The sequence below is a fragment of the Protopterus annectens genome, chromosome 3.part0, assembly GCF_019279795.1.
Source record: "Protopterus annectens isolate FY-2018-M chromosome 3.part0, PAN1.0, whole genome shotgun sequence".
NCBI classification, from domain to species: domain Eukaryota; kingdom Metazoa; phylum Chordata; order Ceratodontiformes; family Protopteridae; genus Protopterus; species Protopterus annectens.
In genome coordinates, this window is record NC_056731.1 from 1,209,591,849 (window position 1) to 1,209,618,100 (window position 26,252).

Consider the following 26,252-nt stretch of genomic DNA (forward strand, 5'->3'; position numbering starts at 1 on the left):
ATAAACAAATAATAAACCTCTTGCTGACACATTACTAAATAGCTGTCAAGGATGATGTTTTAGGGTTCATAGATATGGTATGCCCTGTGAAGGGATGATGCACAAAACATGCATGGGAAGACACTGCTCCTGATTCAAAAACAAGTGTCCATGGACTGCAGAAAAGCTATGGCCCTGTGTATACTAGTCCAGAGTCCTTAGTACAGCTTAACTATTCATATAAATTAGCTCATAAGGCAAAGGAATATTGGTCTAATTGTGCTAAAGTGGAAAATGCTTATAAAGAATACATATTTTAAAGAAAATGCTTTTAGCAGAATTAATTACGCTTAGGTTAATGCTGCAGCATGTCATGACCTAAATGGGAGTTTTTGTTTTTATATTATATAGATTTACACTGGGATTTGGAAATACATCACAGCATAAAATTCACATGAAAATGTTATCAAGGAGGGCAGGTGCATGTATGTCAGTATTCAGCAGGGATGTATTATGTAGATGTTAGCTTATACAAACAAATAGATCTTGACTATCCTTTCTGTCTCTAATTCATACAAATTTTATGGTAAACTAGTCCTTTATACATGTAATAGAATAAACCTTAAAGTATAGATTTACTAGAATAAGGTGCAGAAAGCATAACATGCTTTAAAATATCTGAAATTATTTTAATTTCTTTTTTTTTTCTTTTTCTTTTTTAGTACAGAGCAACTGCACTACCGGCTTTCAAGTATTATGTCACTTGTGCTTGCATCATCTTCTTCTGCATCTTCATCGTGCAAATATTAGTCTTGCCAAAGTAAGTATATGTGTGTCCTTTCCTAGTTATTTCTGGTAATGATTAAGATGTCAGAGCAACAATGGCCACCGTAGTAAGATAACCATCTGTCACGTGTTCATCTATGCGCCTGCAGCTTCAGTAACCACATTGTCAGACTTGTGAAAATTAAATGGATGCAAACCTGTGACTTTCAACCTAGGCACAGACTGCCTCACAGAACACAGTCCATCTGATCTCTAAAATAAATGTATATTGTTTCATGTGGACAGAAGTAGCATTCATCAGCACCAACCACTGATTCTGACAACTACAGTAGGACTTGTTAATAAGAAAAAAAATGTCTCAACAACTGTACCTTAACTTTTGGAAAGATTACTTGAATCAGTGGGAAACGAATACAAAATATCATGAATCGAGAAAATAGAGAGGGGAAGGAAGGCAGGAAGGAAGGAAGGAAAAGTAGCTATCACCATCTATTACAAGTTCAAAACTTTACCTGCTGCCGGATGACATTCTTTACAAGTGAATAAAACACAATCAGAAAATAAAATGGGCATTTTTGGCAAAAGTCAGTACTTGGAAAAAATGAAAAAGTAGTAACAGAAAACATCACAGCTGATCATATTACCAAGGGGGGGGATAAAACAGCATACTAGATGTTTGCTAAAACATTTTTGCTTTTTCTTTTCTTTGTTTTTTGCCTGTTAGCACTTTACTGAATGTGATTTCTCTCAATTTTAAGACTTTAGTATCCATACAATAAATACTTCTCTATTTGAAGCAAAAATACACATACAAAACTATGGATAAAAAGCAATTTGCTCGTCAAAATATGTTTCTTTGTCTTGTTTTCTTCCATTTTATTTCTTCCAGTTTTCCTGTTTCACAATGATATTATTCCTTAAAGTTCTCATGGTGAATTTTTCTACTTTCTACATTTCCATGAGACTCATAAAAAGAATATTTGATATTTCACATTAGAGACTGGGTAAACTGTAAATTAAACATTCTCCACCAGGGTATTAATGTATAGGTAATGCCTGCTGAAAAACAAGCTTGCCACTTCACTGCCATAAAGCTTAGACAGTTAAGAAGCAAGAGCCCACCATTTTTTACACTTGCTAAACAGCGCTTTGTTGTATAGCAAGGGTAAAATGAAAAGAAAAACTAAATAAAAGAAAAATAGTGTGTGTGCATTTGTGTGTCTGTATGCATTTGTATGTTTTTGTGTACTTGAATGCATGCGTGCGTGAGAGTGAGTGAGAGCGGGAGATAGCTAGACAAGAATACTGACTGCAACAGACAGTCCTTCAGAACTGATTCATTAAACATTAAGAGTTATGAAACTCTTAATGGCAGGCATTTATGACTGGCTTTACTCCTTAGTGAAAGCAAAAGCAAGGACTGTAACAGGGATGGGGTTATGGTGCAAAGATATGTAAAGTCTGTATTGCATATGTGTGTTCATAGGTTCATACTAGGCTAACTGCCCTTGCAAGCTATTGTAAACCTAGCCAATTATCCCTTGTGAGACTCAAACCCTGCACCTTGTGTTTGTAAGGCAAACACCTTAAACATTAGGCCACCCTCTCAACCCTTTTGTGTATGTCTTTTTCATTTATTTGTTCACAAATAGAAATTAGAGGATAAATAAAGTGATTGGGGGGAGTCTGTGTGTTTACATCATGCCTCTCAACTGTCCAGATTTTTGCCTCATATTTTTGGTCTGTTCCTCATAAAATTTGTGGTTTTCTAGCAAATCACTGAGACCCAAAATTGTTAAATAACGACAGACTTTTGAGCTTCAGACTTTATATCCTTCATAAAATGCATGTTAACACATTTATTGACCCCCCCCCTTAAAATTTGTTATTCTAGCAACTTGCGTGAGATTTAAAATCTGTCCCTATTTTTGGGCCTTTGCCCCCCCCCCCATTTTTATTGGCTTTGTCCAGATTTCTTACATTAAGAGGAAGACGGGTATGATTTATAACAGTGTGTGTGTGTGTGTGTGTGTGTGTGTGTGTGTGTGTGTGTGTGTGTGTGTGTGTGTGTGTGTGTGTGTGTGTGTGTGTGTGTGTGTGTGTGTCTTGACAGTAAATACTTACATATCTTATATTTCTGATGTAAAATACTTCAGCCAGCAAAAAAAAATAAATATACTGAAGAAAGTTTGTTCATTAGGGGAAGAACTATTTTACATCAAAATATCTAAAAATGTGTATAATATTTAAAACAAATGACAAAACAAAAACAAAATCATTTTTACAGATAGCCCATTCTCTAAGTGCAGTAATGCCCTCCAGGGTGTGTGTTGTAGAAATAATGTACTTCCAGGGGTGTATAGGCCCTTCTCCTATGTTGTCAGGCCTCTTGCACCTGGGAATCTGTGCTATTTCAACAATAACACATTTTTGGTTGTTTCTTGACCTGTGACAAAATGCAGAGAATCAATACATTTCCCATGATCTGTTTGGATTCACTTTTACCTGTATTAGAAGTTAGGCACCTAAACTTTTCCCAAGACATTATAGTAGTGACTCATGGGGCAGAACCTCATCTCTTTACTTTGGGAGTTTATAATTTCAGTCATCACTTATTTTTAAAAGTTGGTAGCCATTTTCTGAATGAATGAACAAGGAATGTACTTGAATCCACTTTTAAAGTAAGTAATAGTCTTAAATGAAAATTAAAGCTATGTCTTCATGGTTAATACCATTTCTAAATTATTTGTGCACTCATTTATAATGGAATGCATTAGCTAATTAATTCATTTTCTAATGGCCCACTTATTTCCTTTCATTTTCGTGGACAGACAAAGCCTGTCATTTCACTTACTGGGTGGAAGGCATTTGAATTAGTACTGAGATGACTACTAACTCAGCACAGGAATATACATACATTTATTCACTTTCACACAGCATACAACAATACAGCTTAGGCTGGGATAATTGTAGTTTAACTACACCGATGTGCTGTTGAGATTTATTTGATCTTTGTTTTCCTCTGAAGTGTCGGTATCCATCATATACAGGCCTCAGCAAGTCACTGTGCTTAGTCTAACATGAGCATCTTCTCTTTGCAAAGATTATTCACTTATCAGATATGTAGGTATATTAATATGCAAACAGACTACACAGATTCAGACTGTTTCCCCAGATGATAGCTCTAGGATTTCATACATCAGAGTTTTGCCAGGCTTCAAGATAGATGCAATTATTATACTTTGTATAATTCTAGAAGGAGCATAAGATATCACCCTGTAGTCACAGTATATATTTAGGTATTATAATTTTATAGAGCAGGAAATATTCGATGAACATTTTAACAACATCCTAAGATGTGCTGTTTTAAAGGCATTAAAATCTGACTTTTTTACTGGGGTAGAAGACTCTTAAGGGGTAGGGGTTTGACATAATGATTAGGGTTTTTACCTCTCAGAAACAAGTTACAGGGCTTGATTTCATCTTTTTGTTATTGGCTAGGCTTGTGATAGTCTGCAAACTGATAGCCTAGTATTTACCTATGAATCTGTGAAATTAATGTAAATATGATATAAAAACAAGTCCACCGTCAGAAAAAGCAAAGTAGCTTTTATTACAACAAGCAGTGCTTTTGGTCAAACAACCTTCTTCAGTGCTAAACATCATACTACATTTTCTCATTCATTTAAAAGGAGCAAAGCAGATACAATGTGACCACAGCCATCCAATCACAAAGTACCCTTAATTAAATACTTATAAACATGTAGGTTACATATATACACTTCAAAATCTTATAAAATGTTATAAATTATACTGTTGCATCCTAACAAGAACAGGCTTAATACTAATGTTGTTGTTTATACCTGGTTTACTATCTGCACAAAGCCCAAGTATCCACTCATATTCTTTATTTTCTAAACAATTATTTAAATCCCCACCCCTCACGTCTTTATATACAAATTAATGTAAATAGCCAGGGATAAAATATGGTAGGTAAATGGTTGATGCTGAAAGCCGGTGGAATCTTAATAGTATTGTCTCCACAGCTATTTAGAATTGTATTTTGATATATCTTAGTTTTGTAGTATCTATTTCATTTCCAAAAAAAACAGAAAATAAATTATTTTATAAAAAAACAATAATTAATTTAGGGGGTACTATGTTAAAGCATCAGTATATTAAGGAATGAAAAGAATCACATGTATTTCTTTAATTTTAATAAAATGATGTCTCATATAGTTTTCATTTTTCAAAAATGATTTGAACTACTAGTAGGAAGGGATGGAGATAATAATCCAATAGTTCAGAAATATGCTAGAATCCGAAAATGATAACCTAAAAAATACATTGAAATTGTCTCAGTGTTATATAGATATATATATATATAAAGCATTAGATAATTTCAGTATACTGAAGGCAACAAGGGCAGCAACATTCAAAGATATGGCTATTAATATTAAACATAAGAAAACAAAATATGTAAATGACCTTTTTAAGTGTCTTAAAGAAATACCCTAAAGTGATATCTAACACACATGAGAATGGATTGATACAAATCCACAAGGGATACACTGGATGGTATTAATGAAAACCTTAGTGTGGTATATCATAGTCTAAGCTGTCTAGTCAGTCTCCACTGTGGAACTCAGCATGCAAAATAAGCTGCCTATACTGAAAATATCATAATACGATCTCTTGTGGCTTGGCATTAACCTTTGCCACACTGTTCAACTGACCCAGTGAATAGGCATGTTTAGATAGACTCTTAAAGCATAGAGTCCACAAGGAATACAGTCTCTCAAATTAATGCATAGCAGTGTCCATGTCCAGGGTCCCTTACCTCTCCCTATTGACATGTATTCATTTGTTATGCCTGCTACCTCCAAGCACTGAACCTGAGAATGTACAAACATATAAGGTTCCCATTTCATCCTCCAGCTATATCAGGTAATGCACTTGTTTCCCAGGGTCCTTCCTTCTATTTCATTTTTAGCACTTAACATGTATGTTGCCCAGAGACACATCACCTGCTCTGTCTGACTATACTATTATGATTTTCACTGTTATGCTTCCATGTGAGATTTACCTGAATGATTCACAGAAATGCTGATTATGCACTGATTTATGATGTAATCTGTATGTCATTTGATTTCCATGGTGATGTAATATGGTATAATGCATGTTAGAATGCTTTGCTGCATGAAGAAAGTGGCATACTGTACAGTAAGCCCCCCTCCAGTCACCACTGTCCCCAACAAAAATCAGATATGAGAGAATACCCTGAGTCACCAGAAGTGTACTATGTAGCTGTTCAGCCAGCTAGCCTCAGAATGATGGGCTCTTTCCATTTAGGAATACATTGGAAGACTTTTGTAGCACAGTAGAAAGTATTTTTGTACATTACTGCATACTGATAATATGCTAGCAGTTGCTCTGTGTCATATTGCTTATGGAGTGACTTTCAGAAATCATACTATCACTCAGTTATGTGTGAGTGTAGCATAACACAAATAAAAGAAATGTATTTACACCAGTTTGTGCCATGCAATGCACCCTCATGAACATTACCTTCCTTCCTGAGAGATTTTGAACAACGTGAGTTGACTCTATGGCATATAAGGATGAAGTCTTCCCTGTGTTCAAGATAACCGAGGATCAGCTAATGTTACAAGCACTGAAGAAACTAACCAGGAAGAGGTGAAAGTGAGTGTCTAATATTGGCATTCCCATCTCAGGGGAAAGCTATTCATATATATGTTCTACTCAATCTATTGCATGAATGATGAATGTGGGCCCAAATGCATGCATACACTCTATGTAAAAGACTGGTACAAAAGGTATTAACCTGACAAAGAAAGTATTACTATCAAGATAGGTATAGTAGATGTGCAGTGCATGCACCCTTGTGAAGCCCACAGCAGCAGAAATTGCACCCCACATGTTTTTAGCAGGGATCAGAGTTAGGAATAACAGAAAACTATTCCTGCACACCACTACATGAGCCCACAGTCCTCCACTTTCACTTCCTCTGCCCATTGTCCTTAGATGTTTGAAAGTGCTGGAAGCAAATCACCCAACCCAAGATAATGGATCACTGGTCATGGAAAATCAGAAGGCCAAATAACAATACAACAAATATTTTTGAACAATGAGCATACAACAGGTTATATTTTAAGTGAGTTCAGCATGACAGTAAATGAATAAGAAACAAACACTGGCAGATCATTATCTGAAACACATCTTACTATTTTAGCAAAGATAAACATGTTAGTCAGTAGTACCTATTTGAAAGCAGCCACTTTCAGTGGCAGCCTAAGATTCTTACAGCTTGGAAATAAAGCTTGAGGGAATCAAATCCAGAACTATGTGTTGATATACACTAGCAAGTCATAGCCCTAATAGGTATAGTCCTATGGAGTTTATAGGTACAATCCTTTGGAATTTACCAAAACATGCACTAGAGACAGAGTACACTGTTTGCATTTTTTTTTTTAACTATGACAGTTTTAAAACCCTGACTGAAGCCCAATTGATCTGGGTTTGATTATTGGCTCAGGCGTCTGCTGGAGTTGACATAGGAAGGATGGGTGTACCTATCCAGGAGGGAGGGAATGCATCTGATTCCCCTGAAGGACTGAATGACCATGTCTGCATTAGATGTATCTCTGCCTACTGGGAGTAGAATGGGTTGTAGCACTTATGAGTAACTCCAATTAGCAGATAATTGTGCATGTCACAGCTTGGCAAGCAAGCCCTACTGCCTAACACCTAGCTCTTGACTCTGAGGGGAGCAAATTAACTAAATAACCTCTTGCTCAAGTCTGGGAATGAAAGAACATGGCTCTGAAATGGCAAAGACTTTGGACAGTCATATTGTGAGGGGGAAATAATCTGTGGACAGAGTTGCTGTAGGAAGTTTGCACTTATTTCTAACCCTTAACTTTTTTTGTTAAGGTCCTGCCTGTCAACACATTGCCACCTTTGTCCATTCCAATTTGGCTTTGGCCATCTTGGTAACATTAAATCTATACTTGTTAGGTTGTTCGGTGGCACTTTAAAACCATGACAATTAAATCAGTGTTCTGTCATGATCCTTCATCATTCTCATTAATTCTTGAAATGGTAATGTACTTCATTCCAGTTGGGTCTAGTATTAATTCACATCTTAGTAAATTCCAGTTGCAACCATGTGGCTACAAATGGTTCACTGGATCAACAGCCTTGTCTTAATTTATGAGCCTATGATCATGGTGTTATAAACGGTTCATAGTTTCATAGGTTCATAGGTGTGTACTAGGCTAATGGCCCTGGGGCCTTTACAAGCCTAGCCATAGGATTACCCTGGCATAGTGCCCCTCGGTGTAAGTAATGTGGCCTGTGTGTCCAATCCACTGACCTTGCAAAAAAGTATTCCATCACTTTTAGCCTTGATCTGAAGCCCATAAATTTTTAAAGCACTCTCCTGCATGGAACAGAATCAAATCAAAGGCTATACTGAAATATAGATATACCACAGCAGCTTGGAATCCATTGTACTTAAATATAGATATACCACAGCAGCTTGGAATCCATTGTACTTAAATATAGATATACCACAACAGCTTGAAATCCATTGTACTTAAATATAGATATACCACAGCAGCTTGGAATCTATTGTCCACTTCCCTTGTAATCCACCCATACAACTAAACTAGCAGCATCTGACAACACATTGTGGTCACAAATTCATGCTGGCTGATACTAGACAGACAATGTTATCAGCTAAGGAAGGAACAATTCCTCCTTTTGGTATTCCTTCCAGTAATTTCCAGGTAGCTTATATATGGTTAACTGGCCTGTGGTTGCCTTAATGTGGCCTACTGTGGCCTACTGCCACTCTTATAAAGAGGTAAGATGCTTGCTGTCTTCCACAGACTACAACACTCCAGCAGTGGCTAGAACAGTACTAAAAATCTCATTAAGATGCACCAACAATACTTCTGCAAGAGTGTTGAGAATTTTTGGAGGCAGATATTTATTGCAGACAAGTCTCCTTCCATATGTAACTTGTCTAGATTTACATTAGTCTACTATGCACAGCAAATTAGCACTCTTACTATGGTCTATAATCTTTGTTTTTTTCTAAAAAAAAGAAATAACACAATCTTTCAATAACACCTTGCCCTACATTATCAGTTATACCACTACTATTCTTGCTCAATTCAACCAGGTACATCCCTTCCCTCATCGCCTCTGCAGTATGTAAACAACCACTATGCTTTTTTAACCTTTAAGCCAACTGTTTTTTCAATATTTAAATTAGCTGATTTTATTTCCATTGTAAATGTTTATGTCTCTTTGTAGTGACATCTCAGAATGATACCCAATGCTCGTCCATGAATTTGATCACTTTAGCTAATTTCATCATACTTATGATTAGCCACATTGTTCAGTTTTGTTTTCCCTTTATTCTCTTTGTTCTGTCCATTGTACATTACCATGAGTACACCACCAATAAGGCATTCAAAATGATGGCTGACACCCTCTTGCCTCGTCATTACCCTTCTAAAATAGGTTCATAGGTAGGTACTAGGCTATTGGCCCCAGGGCCTATGTAAGCCTAGCCAGCAAGGTTTCTTGACTTTCGCCACCCAAGAAAGTTATTTTCCTGAGCCACTGTTGAGCACAGCGACATGAAGTTATCCCTGGGGTGAATTTCCTATTTCCCACCCACTCATTAAGATTTTTCTTGAAGAGTGCTAATGAGGAACTCTGCTTGACATAGACAGGTAGCTTGATCCAGAGTATGGGAAGGCTCTGGGACAGGAATATATCCCTCCAGCATGTTCTGTTTTTTGTAGTGACACAGTCCCTAGAGTGTGTATCTCAAAGGGATTGGGATTTCTTTAGGTATAGCATGTCCAACAGCTCTGGGTTTGACATAGCTTTGTATGTTAGGCAGAGATCACCTCGGATTAGGCAATATGCTACGGAGTAAAGCTGGAGTTCTTTGAGACGGTCAGCATAGGGCATCTGTTTGAGTCCCGTAATCCTCTTTGTGAAGTACTTCTGTGGCCTTTCCAGCTGATGCAGATGTCTTGTGAGGTACATTCCAAAAGGGGTGTTGTACTCAATAATGGGTCTAATGAGATCTGAGTAGAGAGGAACAATGACCTCTTTTTTCCTGGATGAAAACCCTTTTGTGATGAGGTATGCCACGTAGAAGGATTTCCTGACTACTGTGGTGATGTGATTATCAAAGGAGAGGCTACTGTCCACCTGAGTCCCAAGGCCTCTTATCACACCTTCGGCGTTAAGTGGACTGCTGCCTATGTGGTAGTTCATGAGTACAGAGTTTTTACCAAAGGGGATGACAGTGCCCTTTTTTTCATTGAGCTTGAGGCCATGGCTCTGACACCAGGCATTGGTCTCAGTGAGGTTCTCCTGTAAGTTGTCTACATCGTTTGGGGACTCGACTGCCATACTGTTCTATTTGATTTTGGTTTCTTCCTTTTTCTATACTCTGTAAACAGTTGCATTATTACTGCTAGCTAAAGGTGTCACTCTTCTTATATGCACTAAGAATACTTTGAGGCTTGGGTGTTCATTTAAGTAGTTTATTGTATACAAATACTTCAGGATGGATGGCAGGAACATTGCACTTAAACAAACTATCTAACTGACTACTTATTTGCATGCTAACACTCTGGCTGCTCACTCAAAATGGCACTGTTGCTTGCATGTGCCCAGTACTTATATGCATGTGCTGACTCACTGGAAAGCTTCTTAAAGGTATATCACACACTCTGATCTACACCTTCTCTGTTTACTAAGCTGTCTCATATAAACAATGACATTTTAATAGGCGTGCAATTATACAGGCACTAATAAAGAAAAACAATAGTCATCTCCAGGTTGCTGTGTATTTGGAACTAGGTTTTGAGATGCGAACTGATCTCCTGATGTAATAGTTAGGATTGGGTTTAGCAACAGGGACAGTCACTGTGGAAAGTTCTGCTTGAGGAGTCTCAGGGATTTTCTCAGGAATGGAGATTGCTGACGAAATGTTCTCTGGAGCAGGAACATTGGACAAGTCACTCTGAGAACTAGATCCTTTGTCACAGGCAAGATGCTGTAATACTGGTTCGGACACTGGTAACAAATGCATCTGATTTCATCTGAATTCCATTCCTTGTGATTCCACAATGTATGATCTCAGCTCTTGACACAAACTTTTCACAAATCTAATTCAATCAAAACCTTTTGATGTCTGCATCCTTACTATCTCCTCTTTTTCAATGAACTGAGCGGTTTGCTGGTTTTATCATAGTAAGACTTCTGGCACAAATGCTTTTTTAGCAGTTGGGTTTTTACTGTTTTGTTGTTTTTGCCACTTGGAACTAATAAATTACTGCTGATTAGTAGTGTAGATTTGGTTTGTCTCGACAAGTCTCTGGCCAGGTGAACCAAGATGTGTATCATGAGGAATGTTTCTGAGATTTAACAGGTTGAGAAAAACATTGGTATTGTCACATCTGGATTTCTCTAACAGCTGTTTTGCACTTTGATCTGCACATTCAGCCAAGCCATTTGACTGATGGTAATCAGGACTACTAGTAATATAAACAAAGTCCCACTCTTCTGCAAATCTATTGAACTGCTGACTTGTAAACTGTGCACCATTGTCAGAAATAACACTGTGCAGACTACCATGGACAGAAAGATGTCACTTCAACTTAATAATGACAGTACTGGAAGTTAGGTTGGGAAGTAAGTGAATCTCGAACCAATTTGAATAAGAGTCTACTAACACCAAGTATGTTGACCATTCCACTCAAAGATATCTGTAACTACTGTCGACCAAGGTAGTTCAGGAATCTCACTTAACTGAAGTGGTTCTTTCTGTTGATGTGGCATTATACTATTACATACTGAACTACATGAAAGTACTTTCTCAATACCACTTGATATAGAAGGCCAAAATACTAGACCTCTCACCTTTCTTTTGGTAGAATCAGTTCCTGGGTGGCCATGATGCAAGATTTTGATATACTCTTGTTGCAAGGATTTTGGAACAATCACGTTTGGACCTTTCATGATGATACCATTGTCTGACAAAATTTCATCTCTGTATGGAAAATATGGTTGCACTTCTACTGGCAAACAAGATTGCTTTGAAGGCCATCCTTGACTGATAAAGTGGTTGAGCTTCTGGAGAACTGGATCTGAAGCTGTTTGAGTTTTGAGCTCATCAAGATGTGTGGAAGAAAAATATTTCACTTCCATGACCTCAAAATCAAGTTGCTCATCATTATGCTGTTCTGCATTCACCCAGAAAAAGAAGTTTGCCTTTTATGTAAACAAGATTGAAATTGTACTTCTGCAATTTGTGCATCATGCATTGCAGTCAGCTGGAGCTGTATGCATAGGCTTTCTCAAAATAGTAACTAGAGGATGGTGGTCAGTTTCGATCTGGATAGGTTGACCATAAATATAATCATGGAACTTTGAACATGCAAACACAATTGCCAAAAGTTCTTTCTCAATCTGGGCATATTGCATCTTGGTTTCGGTATGAGTTCTTGATTCATAGGCTAGTAGTCTACCCTCTTGAAGAATGACTGCACCTAGACATCACAGGAAACAGTAAATGGTTTGTGAACATCATAGTAGCTGAGAGTTGGTGGGTTAGCAATTTTCTGCTTTAGGACATCAAATACTTTTTGGTGCTGTTCTGACCATAACAAAATTACATCTTTGCATGTCAGCTGTCTGAGCGGTGCTGAAAGTTGACTTAAATCTGGAATGAACTTGCCTAGATAGTTGACTATGCCAAGAAAACTTTGTAGGCTTGGACATTGTCTGGAGCTGGCATCTCAAGAATTGTTGTTTGCTTGGAAGTATCTGGTCATATGCCTGAACTGGTAAACAAGTGACCAACATAAGTAACTTCTCCTAGCTTGAACTTGCACTTTTGAGGATTCAGCTTAAGATTCGCTTTACACACTCTTTCCAGAACTTTCTTGAAGTTTCAGTCATGTTTGACTTCACCATTGCCTCCTACTAGAATATCATCTACTGTAATAGGACAGGGATAGCCAGAAAAAAAATTTGCTCCATCGCATGCTGAAAGACTTCACTGGCAGAATTTACTCTGAATGGTATTCTCAGAAATCTGTATCTCCCAAATGGTGCACTGAATGCGGTGAATAACAAAGATTTTCGATCAAGCAAAATTTACCAAAATTAACTCTTTGCATCTAAGACGGAAAAAATAATGGTGTTTGACATGAGGGCAGCAACTTCTTTAACTGTGCACATTGGAAGATGAGGCCTTTTGAATGCTTTGTTCAGATCTCTTGGATTAGTACATATTCTGATATCATCTGAGCTTTACTTATGAGCAACCACCATGGATGATACCCATTCAGTAGGTTCTTCTACTTGACAAATTACTCTTACCTGCACCAGTTTGTCTAGCTTAGCTTTGAGTCTGTTCTGCATAGCTACTGGAACTTCCTGTGCTGGTCTAATAACTGGGCTGACCTCTGGGTCTAACTTCATAGAATACACAATTGGCAGCTTGCATAGTTTGTCTGAAAAATATCAGCATACTTAGAAAAAGTTGTTTGGATGAAATTTGAGCTGTTGCCATTCAGGTTTGCATGGTGAATCTCTTCATTAAATGAAAGCAGTCCCATTTTCAAACTGTCTCTGAGGCCTAATAATGACTGCACATGTCTCTTGACTATGAAAAATTACAAGTCATAGCTGTTCCCAGCAGAGTAACCTACTGACCCTTTGGTCTGAATCTCTTCACCACCATAAGCAACAAGCTTTACACACTTTGTCAAATCAAGTTGCTCTGTAGCTTTTATTCTAGCAAATGTTTCTGCTGACCTAACATTGCTCTTTGAGCCAGCATCTACTTTGAGCTCTACAGAACTCCCATTAATCTAAACAGTACAAAAGATCTCATTATTTGCCCACAAATCTACTGCATTGACTTTTTCACCAAGCACAGACACACCATCAGTATTAAAGTACGGTTGCAGCTTTCTAATTGATCAACTTGCCTCTTGAAATGCCCTCTTTTAAGTAAAAGAATGTGCCTTATTTGATTTTCAAAACCTTATGAAATGATTCCAGCCAACCTTTTGAAATGAACCAGCTAAATTAAGCAGAATAAATGCCTTTGTATGTGTGTCTTTGTCAGAAAACACAGCCTGTATTAAAATATCGGGTCTGTATTATAACAAAGAATGATCAGATTATCGAACATTGTTTTATCGATCCCTAAAGCACGAAAACTCAAAACAGCGAACAACCAAAACAGCGATTTTTTTCCCAGGGAAAAAAATCACTGTTCCTAAAAAAAAAATACTAAACATTACTTTAATATACCAACTCTGAGATTGCACTACAGTGAAGGAAATGGCACAACCCGGACAGACTGCCCAGCGATTTCTTTCCCTGGGAAAAAATTAGCTGTTCCAGCTATTCGCTATTTTGATGGTTCGACATTTAGTGTTCGAACTAACAGCGTTCGATCATCTGATTGTTTACTAAACTAAAGTAGGATCAAAATATCATATTCCTGCTCAAACACTCTCCAATTTTCTGCAATATTATTATCAAACACAAGCGGTGCGGGTCTGCAAAAACCTTCTGCCATGACCACAGATTACAGTAAAACACAATGTAAAATGGCCTTGTAATTATGTATGAACATTCGCACACACCAGCTACTTGTAATAATAATCAAGTGTACAATAAGCTCTTCAAAATACTGTACTCTGCGAAATATGCTTTGAAACAACTGTACTTTGGGAAATATTCTTGGAAAGGACTTTACTTTGCAAAATAACTTCACTGTAATACTGCACACACTTTCATACACTTTGCATACTTTGGATACTTTGAATAGCTTTTGTTAATACAAAACAGTAGTACATGGTGAAAAAATACGGCCATTTTCCATTTTTTGTACATTTTATGCAATGCGGATATTGTTTCAAACATTTCCATAATTATTTTGAATATTTTTATTGATATGTTACAGTTTTGAACATTTTGTTTAATAAAGAAATTCATTTTGAGAGTTCTGAGTGCTTTGTTTTATATTTGTAGTGAAAGAAATCATATAAGTGAGTTTTAGTACCTGGAATTTTTTTCTGACCTGTTTTGTGAGTTATTTGAGCAGTAGAGATGATCCACTCCTGTATATTCCTCCAACTTAATCAGGTTGCCTCATGGTTGTGACTCTGGATCCTGTTCTGACACCATGTTGCTCTTCTTATGTGCATTAAGAAGATATTGAAGCTTGGATGTTTGTTTAAGTAGTTTATTGTATACAAGTACATCAGGATTGATGGCAGGAACATTAAACTTAAATGAACTATCTAACTAACTGACTGACTACATACTTGCATGCTCACACTCTGGCTGCTCACTCAAAATGGCACTGTTGCTTGCACATGCTCAGTACTTATATACATATGCTGACTCACTGGAAAGCTTATTAAAGGTATATCACACACTTTGATCTGCAAAAGGAACTTACCTGAGGATTCACCATCCAAATATGTCAAGATTACATCAAGACTCGTTTTTGTTCATGTATTCCCTGGATCAACATTAAACTGATACCACAGAGCAACATTCCCTCCATTTTTTCCTTATTCCCTCATACTTTAACTAAAATTTAATCTTCCTTTTTTGAAGTGCATGGGGGATAATATACTATATCAAATCATGAACTGTCTTCACAATTTTCTTTTACCTTACCAAGCCCAGTAGTTATTTCTCAAGCTTTGCCCAAACGGTGATATGTCCTCATCTCGTACATTCCCCAGTCATAGTCAGTGATTTGCCTTACACAAAAAGCCATCACAGTCCTTTCTTTTTACTCTATCAGTGTTAAACAACCTATAACATGTTTTTTTTGTAAATGTCATCCCTTACTGTTACTCATCAAAATTTCTTTATCTGCATTATTCCCCTTCCTTCTTTATCTAACTGTCTGTAACTCTTCCATCGTCTTTCTTAAATTCCTTTAGATTTTGAGCTATGTGATAAAAATGACACAATCATTTTCTGAAGCATTTCTGCATTTCCAGTACTTTATAACCCCTAAAACTCTTCAAAATCCTTAGCTCTCATGATCTCTTTCCTTAGATGTTGGAAAAACATGGTGATTTAATGGTTAACTTTCTATGCCATAGCTGCAGTACCTGAGGTCAATTCTGAATTCTGTTATTGTGTGAAGTTTTCATATCCTCTTATGTCAATAAGCGTTTTCACTGGGCATTCCACTTTCTTCCCCAAAACATGGTGGTTGATTAATTGGTCCCATGCCTTTCTTACCTAATTTATGGCTGTAAAGATTTACAAAATGACCAGTTCACTTAACCAGTGAACAAAGAAAAAATGAAATAAATAGATGTAATGGTTAATAATAACAACCACTTTTGATTTCTGCTATCAGAAAACATCATCCAATTTGATGAACCTCTACAGCAAGAATGTAATAAAATGGAAGCCACTCATTAAATGCAAAATATAGGAGCAGCTTGACGTGACTGTCTTTGACAGGGGGAAAACCCCTCTTCAACTCTCATTTGAGGGGCAAGCATCTTCTCTCCAAATGTATATACAACTTCACAGATATACAACTCTACAGAAAGACAAAAACAAAAAAATAAGCACTGTGGCTTCAGGCACAGAACAATCTCACCCTGACAGAAAATTAGCAAGTTCTAAACAGGATATGCCACAGGCCAATGTTCTGGACCCTTTGCTGAAGACTTGCACAGAAGTCCAATTAAGCTGCAGAGCAAGGAATGGAGTAGGAAACAGTGGCAACTTGGACATAGGTAATGTTGAGGCAACATGGGCTACTGGATCTCCATATGGAGGAGCAATAACTGGAATAGGATGGTTCTGAAGTTGGTGTGTCACAGGAAAATGTTCTGGAACCTTCTGTACAATATTTACAGGAAAGAAAGGGCAAAAAGGAAACAAAGAGCAAAGGAGATGCTCTCAATCCAGGAGAAAATGATCTAAGAGAAGATCTGTTTGATTGAACAGAGACATATTAAGACAGATGAAAGGAAGAAATTACAAAAACTGAAATAAGATCCAAAATGTTAGAAGATTTGTAAAACAAATGAACACCATAATCAGAACTATTAAGAGGATGTCATATGATATTACAAAAATAATTAGAATATACTAATTTGCAGGTAAATTTATAATGGATCAAGTGTTACCACAAAATGTGGAGTAACAAAGAAAAGTAAAGGAACAAGTAGAATGCCATCATGGAAGCATCAAATAGAGAAAATTATAAAAGCAACTAAGACAAGAAGCATCCTTGTTAAAAGAATACAAGGAACAGATCATCAAAAATCCTTAGAAAGATAAATTTGATAAAAACAACACACAGTATCAAAACAGAGTGAGATTTATCAAACACGCTGTTTAATAATAAACTAAAATATAGGTAGAAGCAGAAAAACCTAGAAGGCATACAGAGAAATATAAAGGAAATGTACAAACTAAGCAATTAATTTATGATCTAAAAGGCTTTTAGAATTGGGGGGGAAAGCAAAAGAAATAGTAACACCACCAAAAAAAAGAAAAAGGTAAATTTTGAAGAAGCATTTATGAAGACACGGTTGAACATAAAAAAGATGCCCAATGGATAGGAACAGAAAGAAGCTTTAATAGAGAGGGTATGAAATGGGATGAAATAACAAGCAAAAGAAATTCAGAAAAAAATTATGAAAAGCTCCTAACATAGAAACCTTGAACACAGGTGCAGTGCTTAACTTCTGGTTAATGGTATAATGTCTTTACACAAAGATTTAGCCCTGACTAAAAATTATTTACATGCACATCCTATACAGGTACCAGCCTGGTTAACAGCAGGAAAAATGGTACCTTTCCTTAAGACTTAATGTGCAAGCCATCCTAAGAACTACAGACCAATAACTTGCCTTTCATCAATATATAAATTGTATACTGTAATTGAAGCAGTCAAAGTTTATAGCCATATAGAAAAAAATCAATCAAGGCAATAGAACAAAAAAGTAATAAAAGAAAGCCATGGAACAATGTCATAACAGAGAACTGCAGAAAGAAGAATCATGGAACAAATTCATAAGAGAGAGCTGCAGAAAAAACAATCTAAGTATTGCATGAAAAGATTACAAAAACGCATTTAACTGCATCCCTAATTCATAGATAATGGAATGATTATAGATGTAAACTATACAATCTACATTGTTAGTGTTACATAGCAGTGACTTTGAAACAGTGGCAAACCACCATTCAGCTAAGCTATGACAAACAGATTTTTTTTATGCCAGAAATAAAAATTTTAAAGGGATATATACCAGTGTGATTCTTTGTCACCACTGCAGTTTTGTCCTTCCCCTAAAACATTAGATGTTTTACTTAATAGATTAGGCTATGGTTATAATTTAAATTCCAGAAAAAAAACTTGTTTGAAGACATCTCATCTGTTTTATGTGAATGATTCAAAATTTAATAATTCATCAGTTGAGCATCTGAAAGCAAAACTACAGATGGTTAAAACTTCCTCAGATGATATAAAAATAGCATTTGGTTTTGATAAATGTGCAAAAAGAAAGCTGCAGCACCAAGAAAATATTGTATTGGGACAGGAAGGTGATACAAATGAATTTGAGTAAGGATGAGTGTATAAATATTTGGCAGTAGATTAAAGGTCAGCAATAAAACATGAACAAATGAGAACAGAAATATTTCAGAAGACTAAAGCTAATATTAAAAACTGCATTGGCAGCTAAGGATAAAATTCAGGTAATAAATTAAATTCCCCCTTCTTGTTCTAACTTATAGCTTTGGTATGATTAACTGATCACAAACAAAATGAATCAGGTGGACAAGAAAATAAGAAAAAAAGTAAAATTTTTATTTAATGATATAAAAAAAATTGTATACCAAGATTATATATCCCTCCATCAGAAGGAGGTAAGGGCCTCCTCAAAATCAACTACTGTCATCAATTATGGCCCTGCATAAATGTTTGCTGACTGCACCATATCCCAACCCAGTGAAAGTTATAAAGCATGAAAGTGCAAAAAACAAAGTTAAAACATTTTAAGAAAAGGAAAGAAAACAGGAAAGCCCACAAATTTACTAGGAAATATAGAACACTTCTAGAATAAACTCATTTAACACCACAAGGTAAAAGGCTAATAACAGCAACTCAAGATAGTGTGCAATATACATGTTAGTTTACAAAGCCTAGAGGAAAAGAGGGAGAAACGGACAAATGCAGACACTGTAAAATAGAACTAGAAACCATAGCACATTTTATTGCTGGATATTATACACTCCTGGTGTTTGTATACTGAAAGGCACAATAATGAGGCAAAAAGTAGAGTCAGTTCGAGGATTCCATTGCTGCAGTCCTACCGGTTATATCAGCGCATCAGTCGCGCCGGAAATGTCAAGAGTCTTACTATCGCCAGGTCCCCATATCCTAAGTAGACAGGCGCCAAAAATGTCCTGCGAAAAATCATGACATAAGACTGGCGTCAACCCAAAACATGTCAGAAGAAATAAACAACTACAAAGGGAATCTATAACTGCACCAAATGAAAATACCTAAAAAAAACATGTGTACAAAATATACAAATACCTGCACCCTAACCATAAGTACTTACAAAGAATTACACCATAACTGCAGAGAATCCTAGGATCTACAGCAATGGTAGACAATGGCATAGATCGAAACACCTCTGGAAAACAGCTGTGGCAAACCAGATATAGACTAGGCTCAGTCAGAAGAAAGAGAGGCTGGCAAGGAAAGTATGCACTGAGCTGACAAGAGAGCCTCCAAAAAATGCTTAAAGTAGAAGTATGGCTTTGAGTAGTGAGGTAGGCAGCAAAAAAAAATCCTTGACTTGAAGTCCCAGCTGGGAGCCAAGCAAATGATAGGAAAATGAAACAATGCAAGCTGCCAATGCTTCCACAGTGTAATAAGATTGAAAAATGACTGCAAAAGCATCTCCAAACAAAAATGGACACAACAAAATGGCTTTGAATCCTCTGCAAAAAAAAATTAAAACAACAATGTACTGCTTTGCGTGTAAATCCAAAGCTCCTGAATTTAAAAACAAGCAATTGCAAACAACTGAAAAAAAAACAAAAAATCATAAATCCTTGCTTTTTAACATCAAAATAAGCACCACGTGCTAAATAAAATGATTAGTGTGCAAAATTTAATAACCTTTAGCATAAAAAAAAGGCTCCATTAGAATGAAACCCCCCTTATTCAGACAATAGAAACCACCTGCAAGCCATAGGACCTGCAAGTAATTCACGCAACTAAAGCTCAATTCTAAACCGTAACTCAAAGTCAAAAGCAACAAAGAAGTAATAGCCACCAGTTTCCAACACATTCGTGAGCAGTTTAGACCAACATCAGAAGTATCTTTTTCCTTAACAAGGTATTAGAATAAGAAGTAGAGACAACAAAACCAAAATAAAGTCCTCTAAAGGAAAAGGAGCGAAAAAAGGAAACAAAGGTAAGGGATAAAACAAGGGTGGGGCATTGCCAATGGAAACTTAAAACTTTCACCAAGGGCTTGAAATTGGGCTCACTGGTGAAAAAAATAGTGAAAATGAAGAGAAAGACAAAAATTTGTCCAAAAAATCTTAATTTTATTGTCCAAACAACTCCTTACAAAATCATTTGCAAAACTATTTCCTTGTGAGTACCTGCAAAATTGCTCACACCATTTTAAAACTGAATTTCTGAAATAGACAGAATGTGTTCCATTTTTACAACAATTCAGAGATGACCATAGAGAGAAGAGCTGACAATGACACACAATGAAGGGAGCTGAGCAAAGAGTAACACTGCTGAGGAGTGGGTAATGATGTGTGGAGAGGCTGTTCAGGGAAATCCTCCCTTGATCATGCTGAGATGTCCTCCCTTTGAGGAGAGGCAAAGGCCATGAGAGTTGGACTCCAGATAGGGAGGATAAGTGACTTGCAAGAAGAAGTCTGGGAGGACCTTTTCACAAAGGATGTCTGAAACACATTTGTCTTGTGCATAACTGCAGAAGCTGGTGGCTGGTGGAAGAAGGAAGGATCTATGTCTGGAGTTCCCCAAGACACTGTCAATTTTTGAAATACACTCCAAGTTCCCCAATACAAGACAGGATTGTTGACTTGTCTGGTGTTCACATCTGCTAAATTTTTTTGCACTCACCTGTCCAGTTCCCCAAAACACTGTCAATTTTCCTGGCAAGCTGAGGATCTATCTGCGAGTTTGTGCATGCAGGCACATTGAGCCTGTAACATTAAGGATTTCTGTTGTCTGACAGAACACTTGTCCTGAAGCATTACATGTAGTCTGCTTGAGAAGATGCAAAATTTGTTGGAGCCCTGCACCCTTGAATGTTGATTTCCTTCATGAATGTTGTTACATCTTGGTTATGTGTTGTTAGATGTCACACCCAGTTGTAGATGAAGTAACCCTGAATCTGTCCACTTTCTATTGACTCCTCTGCATGGCTCATGCATCCGTCTGCACTGTCCATAAATCTTGTCGGCCCTGTCAATTTCCCACTTTCCATTTAGATGAGCTCCCAAGCAATGCCACCACAAAATCTGAATAAATCTGGTCATATCTATTTGGACCACACCATGTGTCCCCCAGGTTTGGTGGTTCCCTCTGATTTGAATGACCCATTTGAATGCGCCCTAGTATCCAAACCCTACATGTGCAAATCCTGGCAGTCTGCACCCATACCCTAGTTCTTGATGGGAGTTTCCTCTCATATGCAGTTTGGCATTGGGGAAGATTTGAATACTGTATGCCATGAACCCTAATGCTTGTCAACCTGGTTTTGATGGCCATAAAAAGGAGTGAGATGATAGATGTTGTTGTCTAAGATAGACGGAGGTGTCCATCTGGGCTGCTGTATTCACTCTCACATTGTCTCACCATCTGTCTCAGCATGACAGCACTGCACTGGAGTACTTCATCTCACTAGCTTTTCTTTCCTTCGGCAAGCTAGCACATGTCAGTTTTCCTTGAGCCAGAGGCCTTGGTATTCCTGAGAGGCTGAGTAAGAGCCAGAGGTGGAATGATAAGAAATGATGCATTTAAGATCTCTGAAGCCTGAGCAGGAGGAACCTGAGCCAAGACGATGATGAGAATTACCAGCTGCAGGGCAGGATCGATGCAAGAAGTAGATAAGAGAATTGCCAGAGGTAAGCTTCCTTGAGATGCCACTTTAGCCAACCATCACTGAAGGTTTGCTTCCCAGAGATCTAGAGTTACCATCCAGTTGTAAAACTTGAATCCAAAGAAAGTGACTGTGTTGCGTCAACTTCTTGAAAGGAGTGTGTCCAGATATCCTTTGAGAAATCCTACAAAGAGGTCTTGGTCTGTCCCCTGTTCTCTGAGGTACTTCAGGACTTCTGGCTTTTGGAGCCCCTTCTTTCTTGTGGAGGGACTGTCTCCTCTTTTCTTGGTGAGTATGGCTTTGAACTTTGCTTTTTCTTGGAGGTGTGGAGGAGAGAAGAATGCCCTGTGGTCTGGTGAATGACATCCAACACCCAAATTTGTCAAGTGTAACCGTCTCCCAAACTTTAAATCCCAAGAATCTTTTAAATTAAGAAAGTCTTTGAAAAGAAAAGACTGGGCAGCGGAAAAGAACTGGAGGCGGAAGAACCACAGGAAAGGACAGACCGCAGCCCCTGTTCACTGTCTCACAAGAAGTCTCCCTGACCCTGAGCCCCTGAACCCCCTGTCCCAGAGACAAAATCCTAACTGCCTGCCCACCCTAGGACCTAGTCCAGACCTTAGACTGGGAATTTCTACTAAACTATGTCAAAAATCTTTATAAAAAACTTTGGCTTGTATATTTTTACTAAAAAAAATTTAAAACTGCTTGCACTCCAGCTTTTAAAAGCTCCACACATCAAACTGTGCATCCAGCATCTTTGTAAAACAACACCTAATGGCTGCATCTAAACAATCATCCTCCCTGTCTGCAATCAAAAACACTAAAGAACTAGTAGCGCCAAGGCCTGTAGGAGGCCAAAACCACAAAACAGCGGCCAGCATCGAGGAGGCCTGTACACACATCCACAACCACCAAAAAATCCACTACCAACTTGCAAAGCCAAATCCAGCCATCAGCAACACCTCCAACCACCCAGCAAAAGCAAGCACTCAATTCAGATTGACAAAGGATTGTGAATATTTCAAATGTATATGATGGTAAGAAGAGAATTACATGTTCTTTTCCCCCCTTTCCCCAAGGCCTCTACACTTTCCCAGAAGAACAGGATCTTTGCCTTAACTTCCAAAGCTTACTTTAGAACCTTGATAAACACCAGGCCTTCTAACCTCTTTAGTTCTTGAGAAATAGTTTCTCTTCTGCCTCAGCTTCTTGAAGCTGCCCTGCTTAACAGGAGCCGGACCTAAAAGTGAGGTCAGGGCACACAGGAAGGGTTCAGGAAAGCAGGAGCCAGAGGCAACAGGAGGAATAGCCAAAGCACTATGCTTACATCAGCCCCTAAGCCTTGAGTAAACAAAATTCCCTGAATTTCTTAATTTCCTAAGCCCCTCTGAAAATCCAGAGGAATCAAAAAACTCCCTTCCCAGAAGCTGCAGGATGAATGAAGGAAACATCTGGATCAGAGAAACAGGTGGAGGAGGATTCATCAGAATCAGAATACATCCAGATCAGAATCAGAAGATTCTCCAAGAGTTCCACCAAGTCTCCCTGAAGTCCTGAAGCCTCTTCAAAACTATCAAAGTCTGCGGGGCATAGAACCTCTCATCTAGGTAATCAAATCTTCTGCCATTCTTAAATAAAATTTTAAGCTATTTTAAACCTGAAATGCTAGGCAGAAGCCCCTTAGGAAAGCAGCCTGGAGCCCACTGAAAGCAACAACCTTTGGGCAGCAGAGGCCTTTGGCACTTTGGAAGAGAGAACAGAAGGGAAGAGGGAGAAGAGAGCTCAGCCACACCCCTGAGAGGGCACATCCTGTAACACCTCCTCCTGAGGCCTCTGGCCTAACAGTCCTGGCACTGCCTCTGGCTCCAGCTCACTTCCCCACAAAACTGATTCCAACCGACGTCCGGGACTGACGTTCATCAACGTTCTGTCCACCTCACGCTGCTTGGTCGCTGTTTTGTCCTACGGCGGCATGGAGCGAGCGCCGCGGACTGCACGGCATCAACTTCCCAAACCGCCAGCCAAACAACCTCCTTTTTAATAGTGCGTTTGTTAAACCTAGCACAAATATGGCAACCAACAACGTGTGGGCAACCAACAGCAAAACACAGGTACACAAAGGTATGGTATCCCCTATGAGGTATCTGTTCCCCACAAAAGAAATAGTGTTATTCACTTTTTCTGACATCCGGTAAATGTTGAGAAAAGAAAAAAAAAAATGTTCCGAAAAAACGGAATTGCTTTAGTTTGTTCTCTTTCGACCCTTTCGCTCGAAAGATTTCAGAACGCCAACCTGCAACCTGCCTGCGCTGCTGGCTTCTGCATGCCGCCAGCAAAAAGAAAGATGAGGATATGGCGCGGTCATGCGCCGTGATACCCTGGCGCTGATCTAATACGCCTGACCGACCGACGCAGCCCCTTACTCTCTGTATTCGGGCCGACTGGATGCGGACTATACCCAATAGTAAGGACTGCAGCAATGGAAGACGAAGAACATCTGTTCCACTGGGGATTGTGCAAGTAGTACAAGGTAGAAGCATAACCTCTCAACCTCTTAGCATAAGAAATCTGGAGAAAAGTCTAAAATAATGGTGGTGCAAAAGTCCAGAAACAGGAACAGAGTTTAAATGTTGCTCATACACTTAGAAAGTTGCTAGACTAACAGGTTTTGCATTAGCAAGCATTTTTCTGAAGGATATAAAGTCTGAAACTTAAATGCATGTCATTATTTAGTGACTTCAATTGTCAGCGGTTTGCCAGAAAACAACAAATTCTATGAGGAACAGACCAAAAATATGAAGCAAAAATCTGGGCATTCTGCAAAAATCTGGACAGTTGAGAGGTATGGAGAAGTGGCTGAGAAGCATTGGAAATATGAACCAAAAAGCATTATTCGGAATTATGAAGTATGGATCACATGGGATCACCCATACCAACAATTCAAAAAATAGATGCAAGACAACCAGGTATAGTAGCCCAAGAAAAAAAGACAAAAGTATTGTTAATCACTGAAATTGCTACACCAGACGATTATAGTGTCTTATGTACTGAGATACACAAAGTCATAAAATACCAGGATTTGTAAGCAAAATACTGCTATTAAGTGAGAACCTGGCAAGATTTCAAGCCCCTATAAACCCTGAGACCACTTCTGCCTATGCAGAACTGTTCACAGAAACCATGTACAAGCCTGTTAATAGCAGCACAGAGGCAGCTGTACCCACCAGGAAGAAGTACAGAATTAACTCATAAAACAAGCCACCCTGGTGGAATTACAAAATTAATCGGATGTATAACAGGAGGAAGAAAATCACTGCAAAAATTAGGAGGAGCAGCACCCAGCAGAATAAAAGCACTCTCATTAAACTATACAAACAACTCAAAGTACAAATAAAGTCTACCAAAGCCAAATTATAGGTAATTTTGCCTCCCAGGCCAAGGACAATAAAAACGCATTCTCTAGCTATGTCCACAACCTCAAAGGCAATACACAATTGTGTGCAGAGCTCATTGTAAATGGAGCCACCTATTCTGAGCCAGAAGATATAGAAAACTTCCTGGCTGATAATTTCAGCTCGAGCTTTACTCCTCTCTCCCCCTCAACTTTCCCTCAGGAAATATCATCAAATATAACTCTTTCTACTATCACTAGGGAACAGGTCCTTAATGCTCTCTATAAGACCAAGAACATTGCATCAATGGGCCCAGACAATATCCCAGGATGCCTTCTAAATAGCATGAAACATGACCTATCACAACCTCTGGAATTACTATTTAACTGTAGCTTCCAAACAGGCTTTGTGCCTCATGAATGGAGAAAAGCAACAGTCATCCCTCTGCACAAAGGCGGGCCATCTACAGACCCTGGAAACTACACACCCATAAGTCTCACTAGTCTTATATGTAAAGCCATGACAAGAATTATCATGAAGATGATCACTAGAGATATAGTAAACCTCCAGACACTGGACCCAACCCAGTTTGATTTCATAAAGGGTAGATCATGAATACTCACCTTGGTGGACTTCTTTGAGAAGGTAACCAAAGCATGGATGAGGGCAAAATCATTCACACTATATTGACCTGGCCAAGGCATTTGACACAATACTCCACTTGAGCATTGCTGACAAACTCAAAAGGATAGGTACTAACCCATATGCCACCAGGTGGATAGCCAACTGGCTCACAGGACCCAAGAAGTTAGAAATGGGGAGTCCACCTCTACAAAGAGGCCAGTCACAAGTGGAGTCCCTC

General features: G+C 38.2%; 1 protein-coding gene across 1 annotated transcript in view; it reads left to right on the plus strand.

Moving 5' to 3' along the window:
- The window catches only part of ADCY2 (adenylate cyclase 2), a 4,311,002-nt gene that overhangs the window by 3,789,039 nt on the left and 495,711 nt on the right, over positions 1–26,252 (plus strand). The window contains exon 14 of the mRNA XM_044065410.1: positions 702–799. Within this exon, the coding sequence (XP_043921345.1) occupies positions 702–799 (98 nt within the window). The remainder of the gene's footprint in view (positions 1–701; positions 800–26,252) is intronic.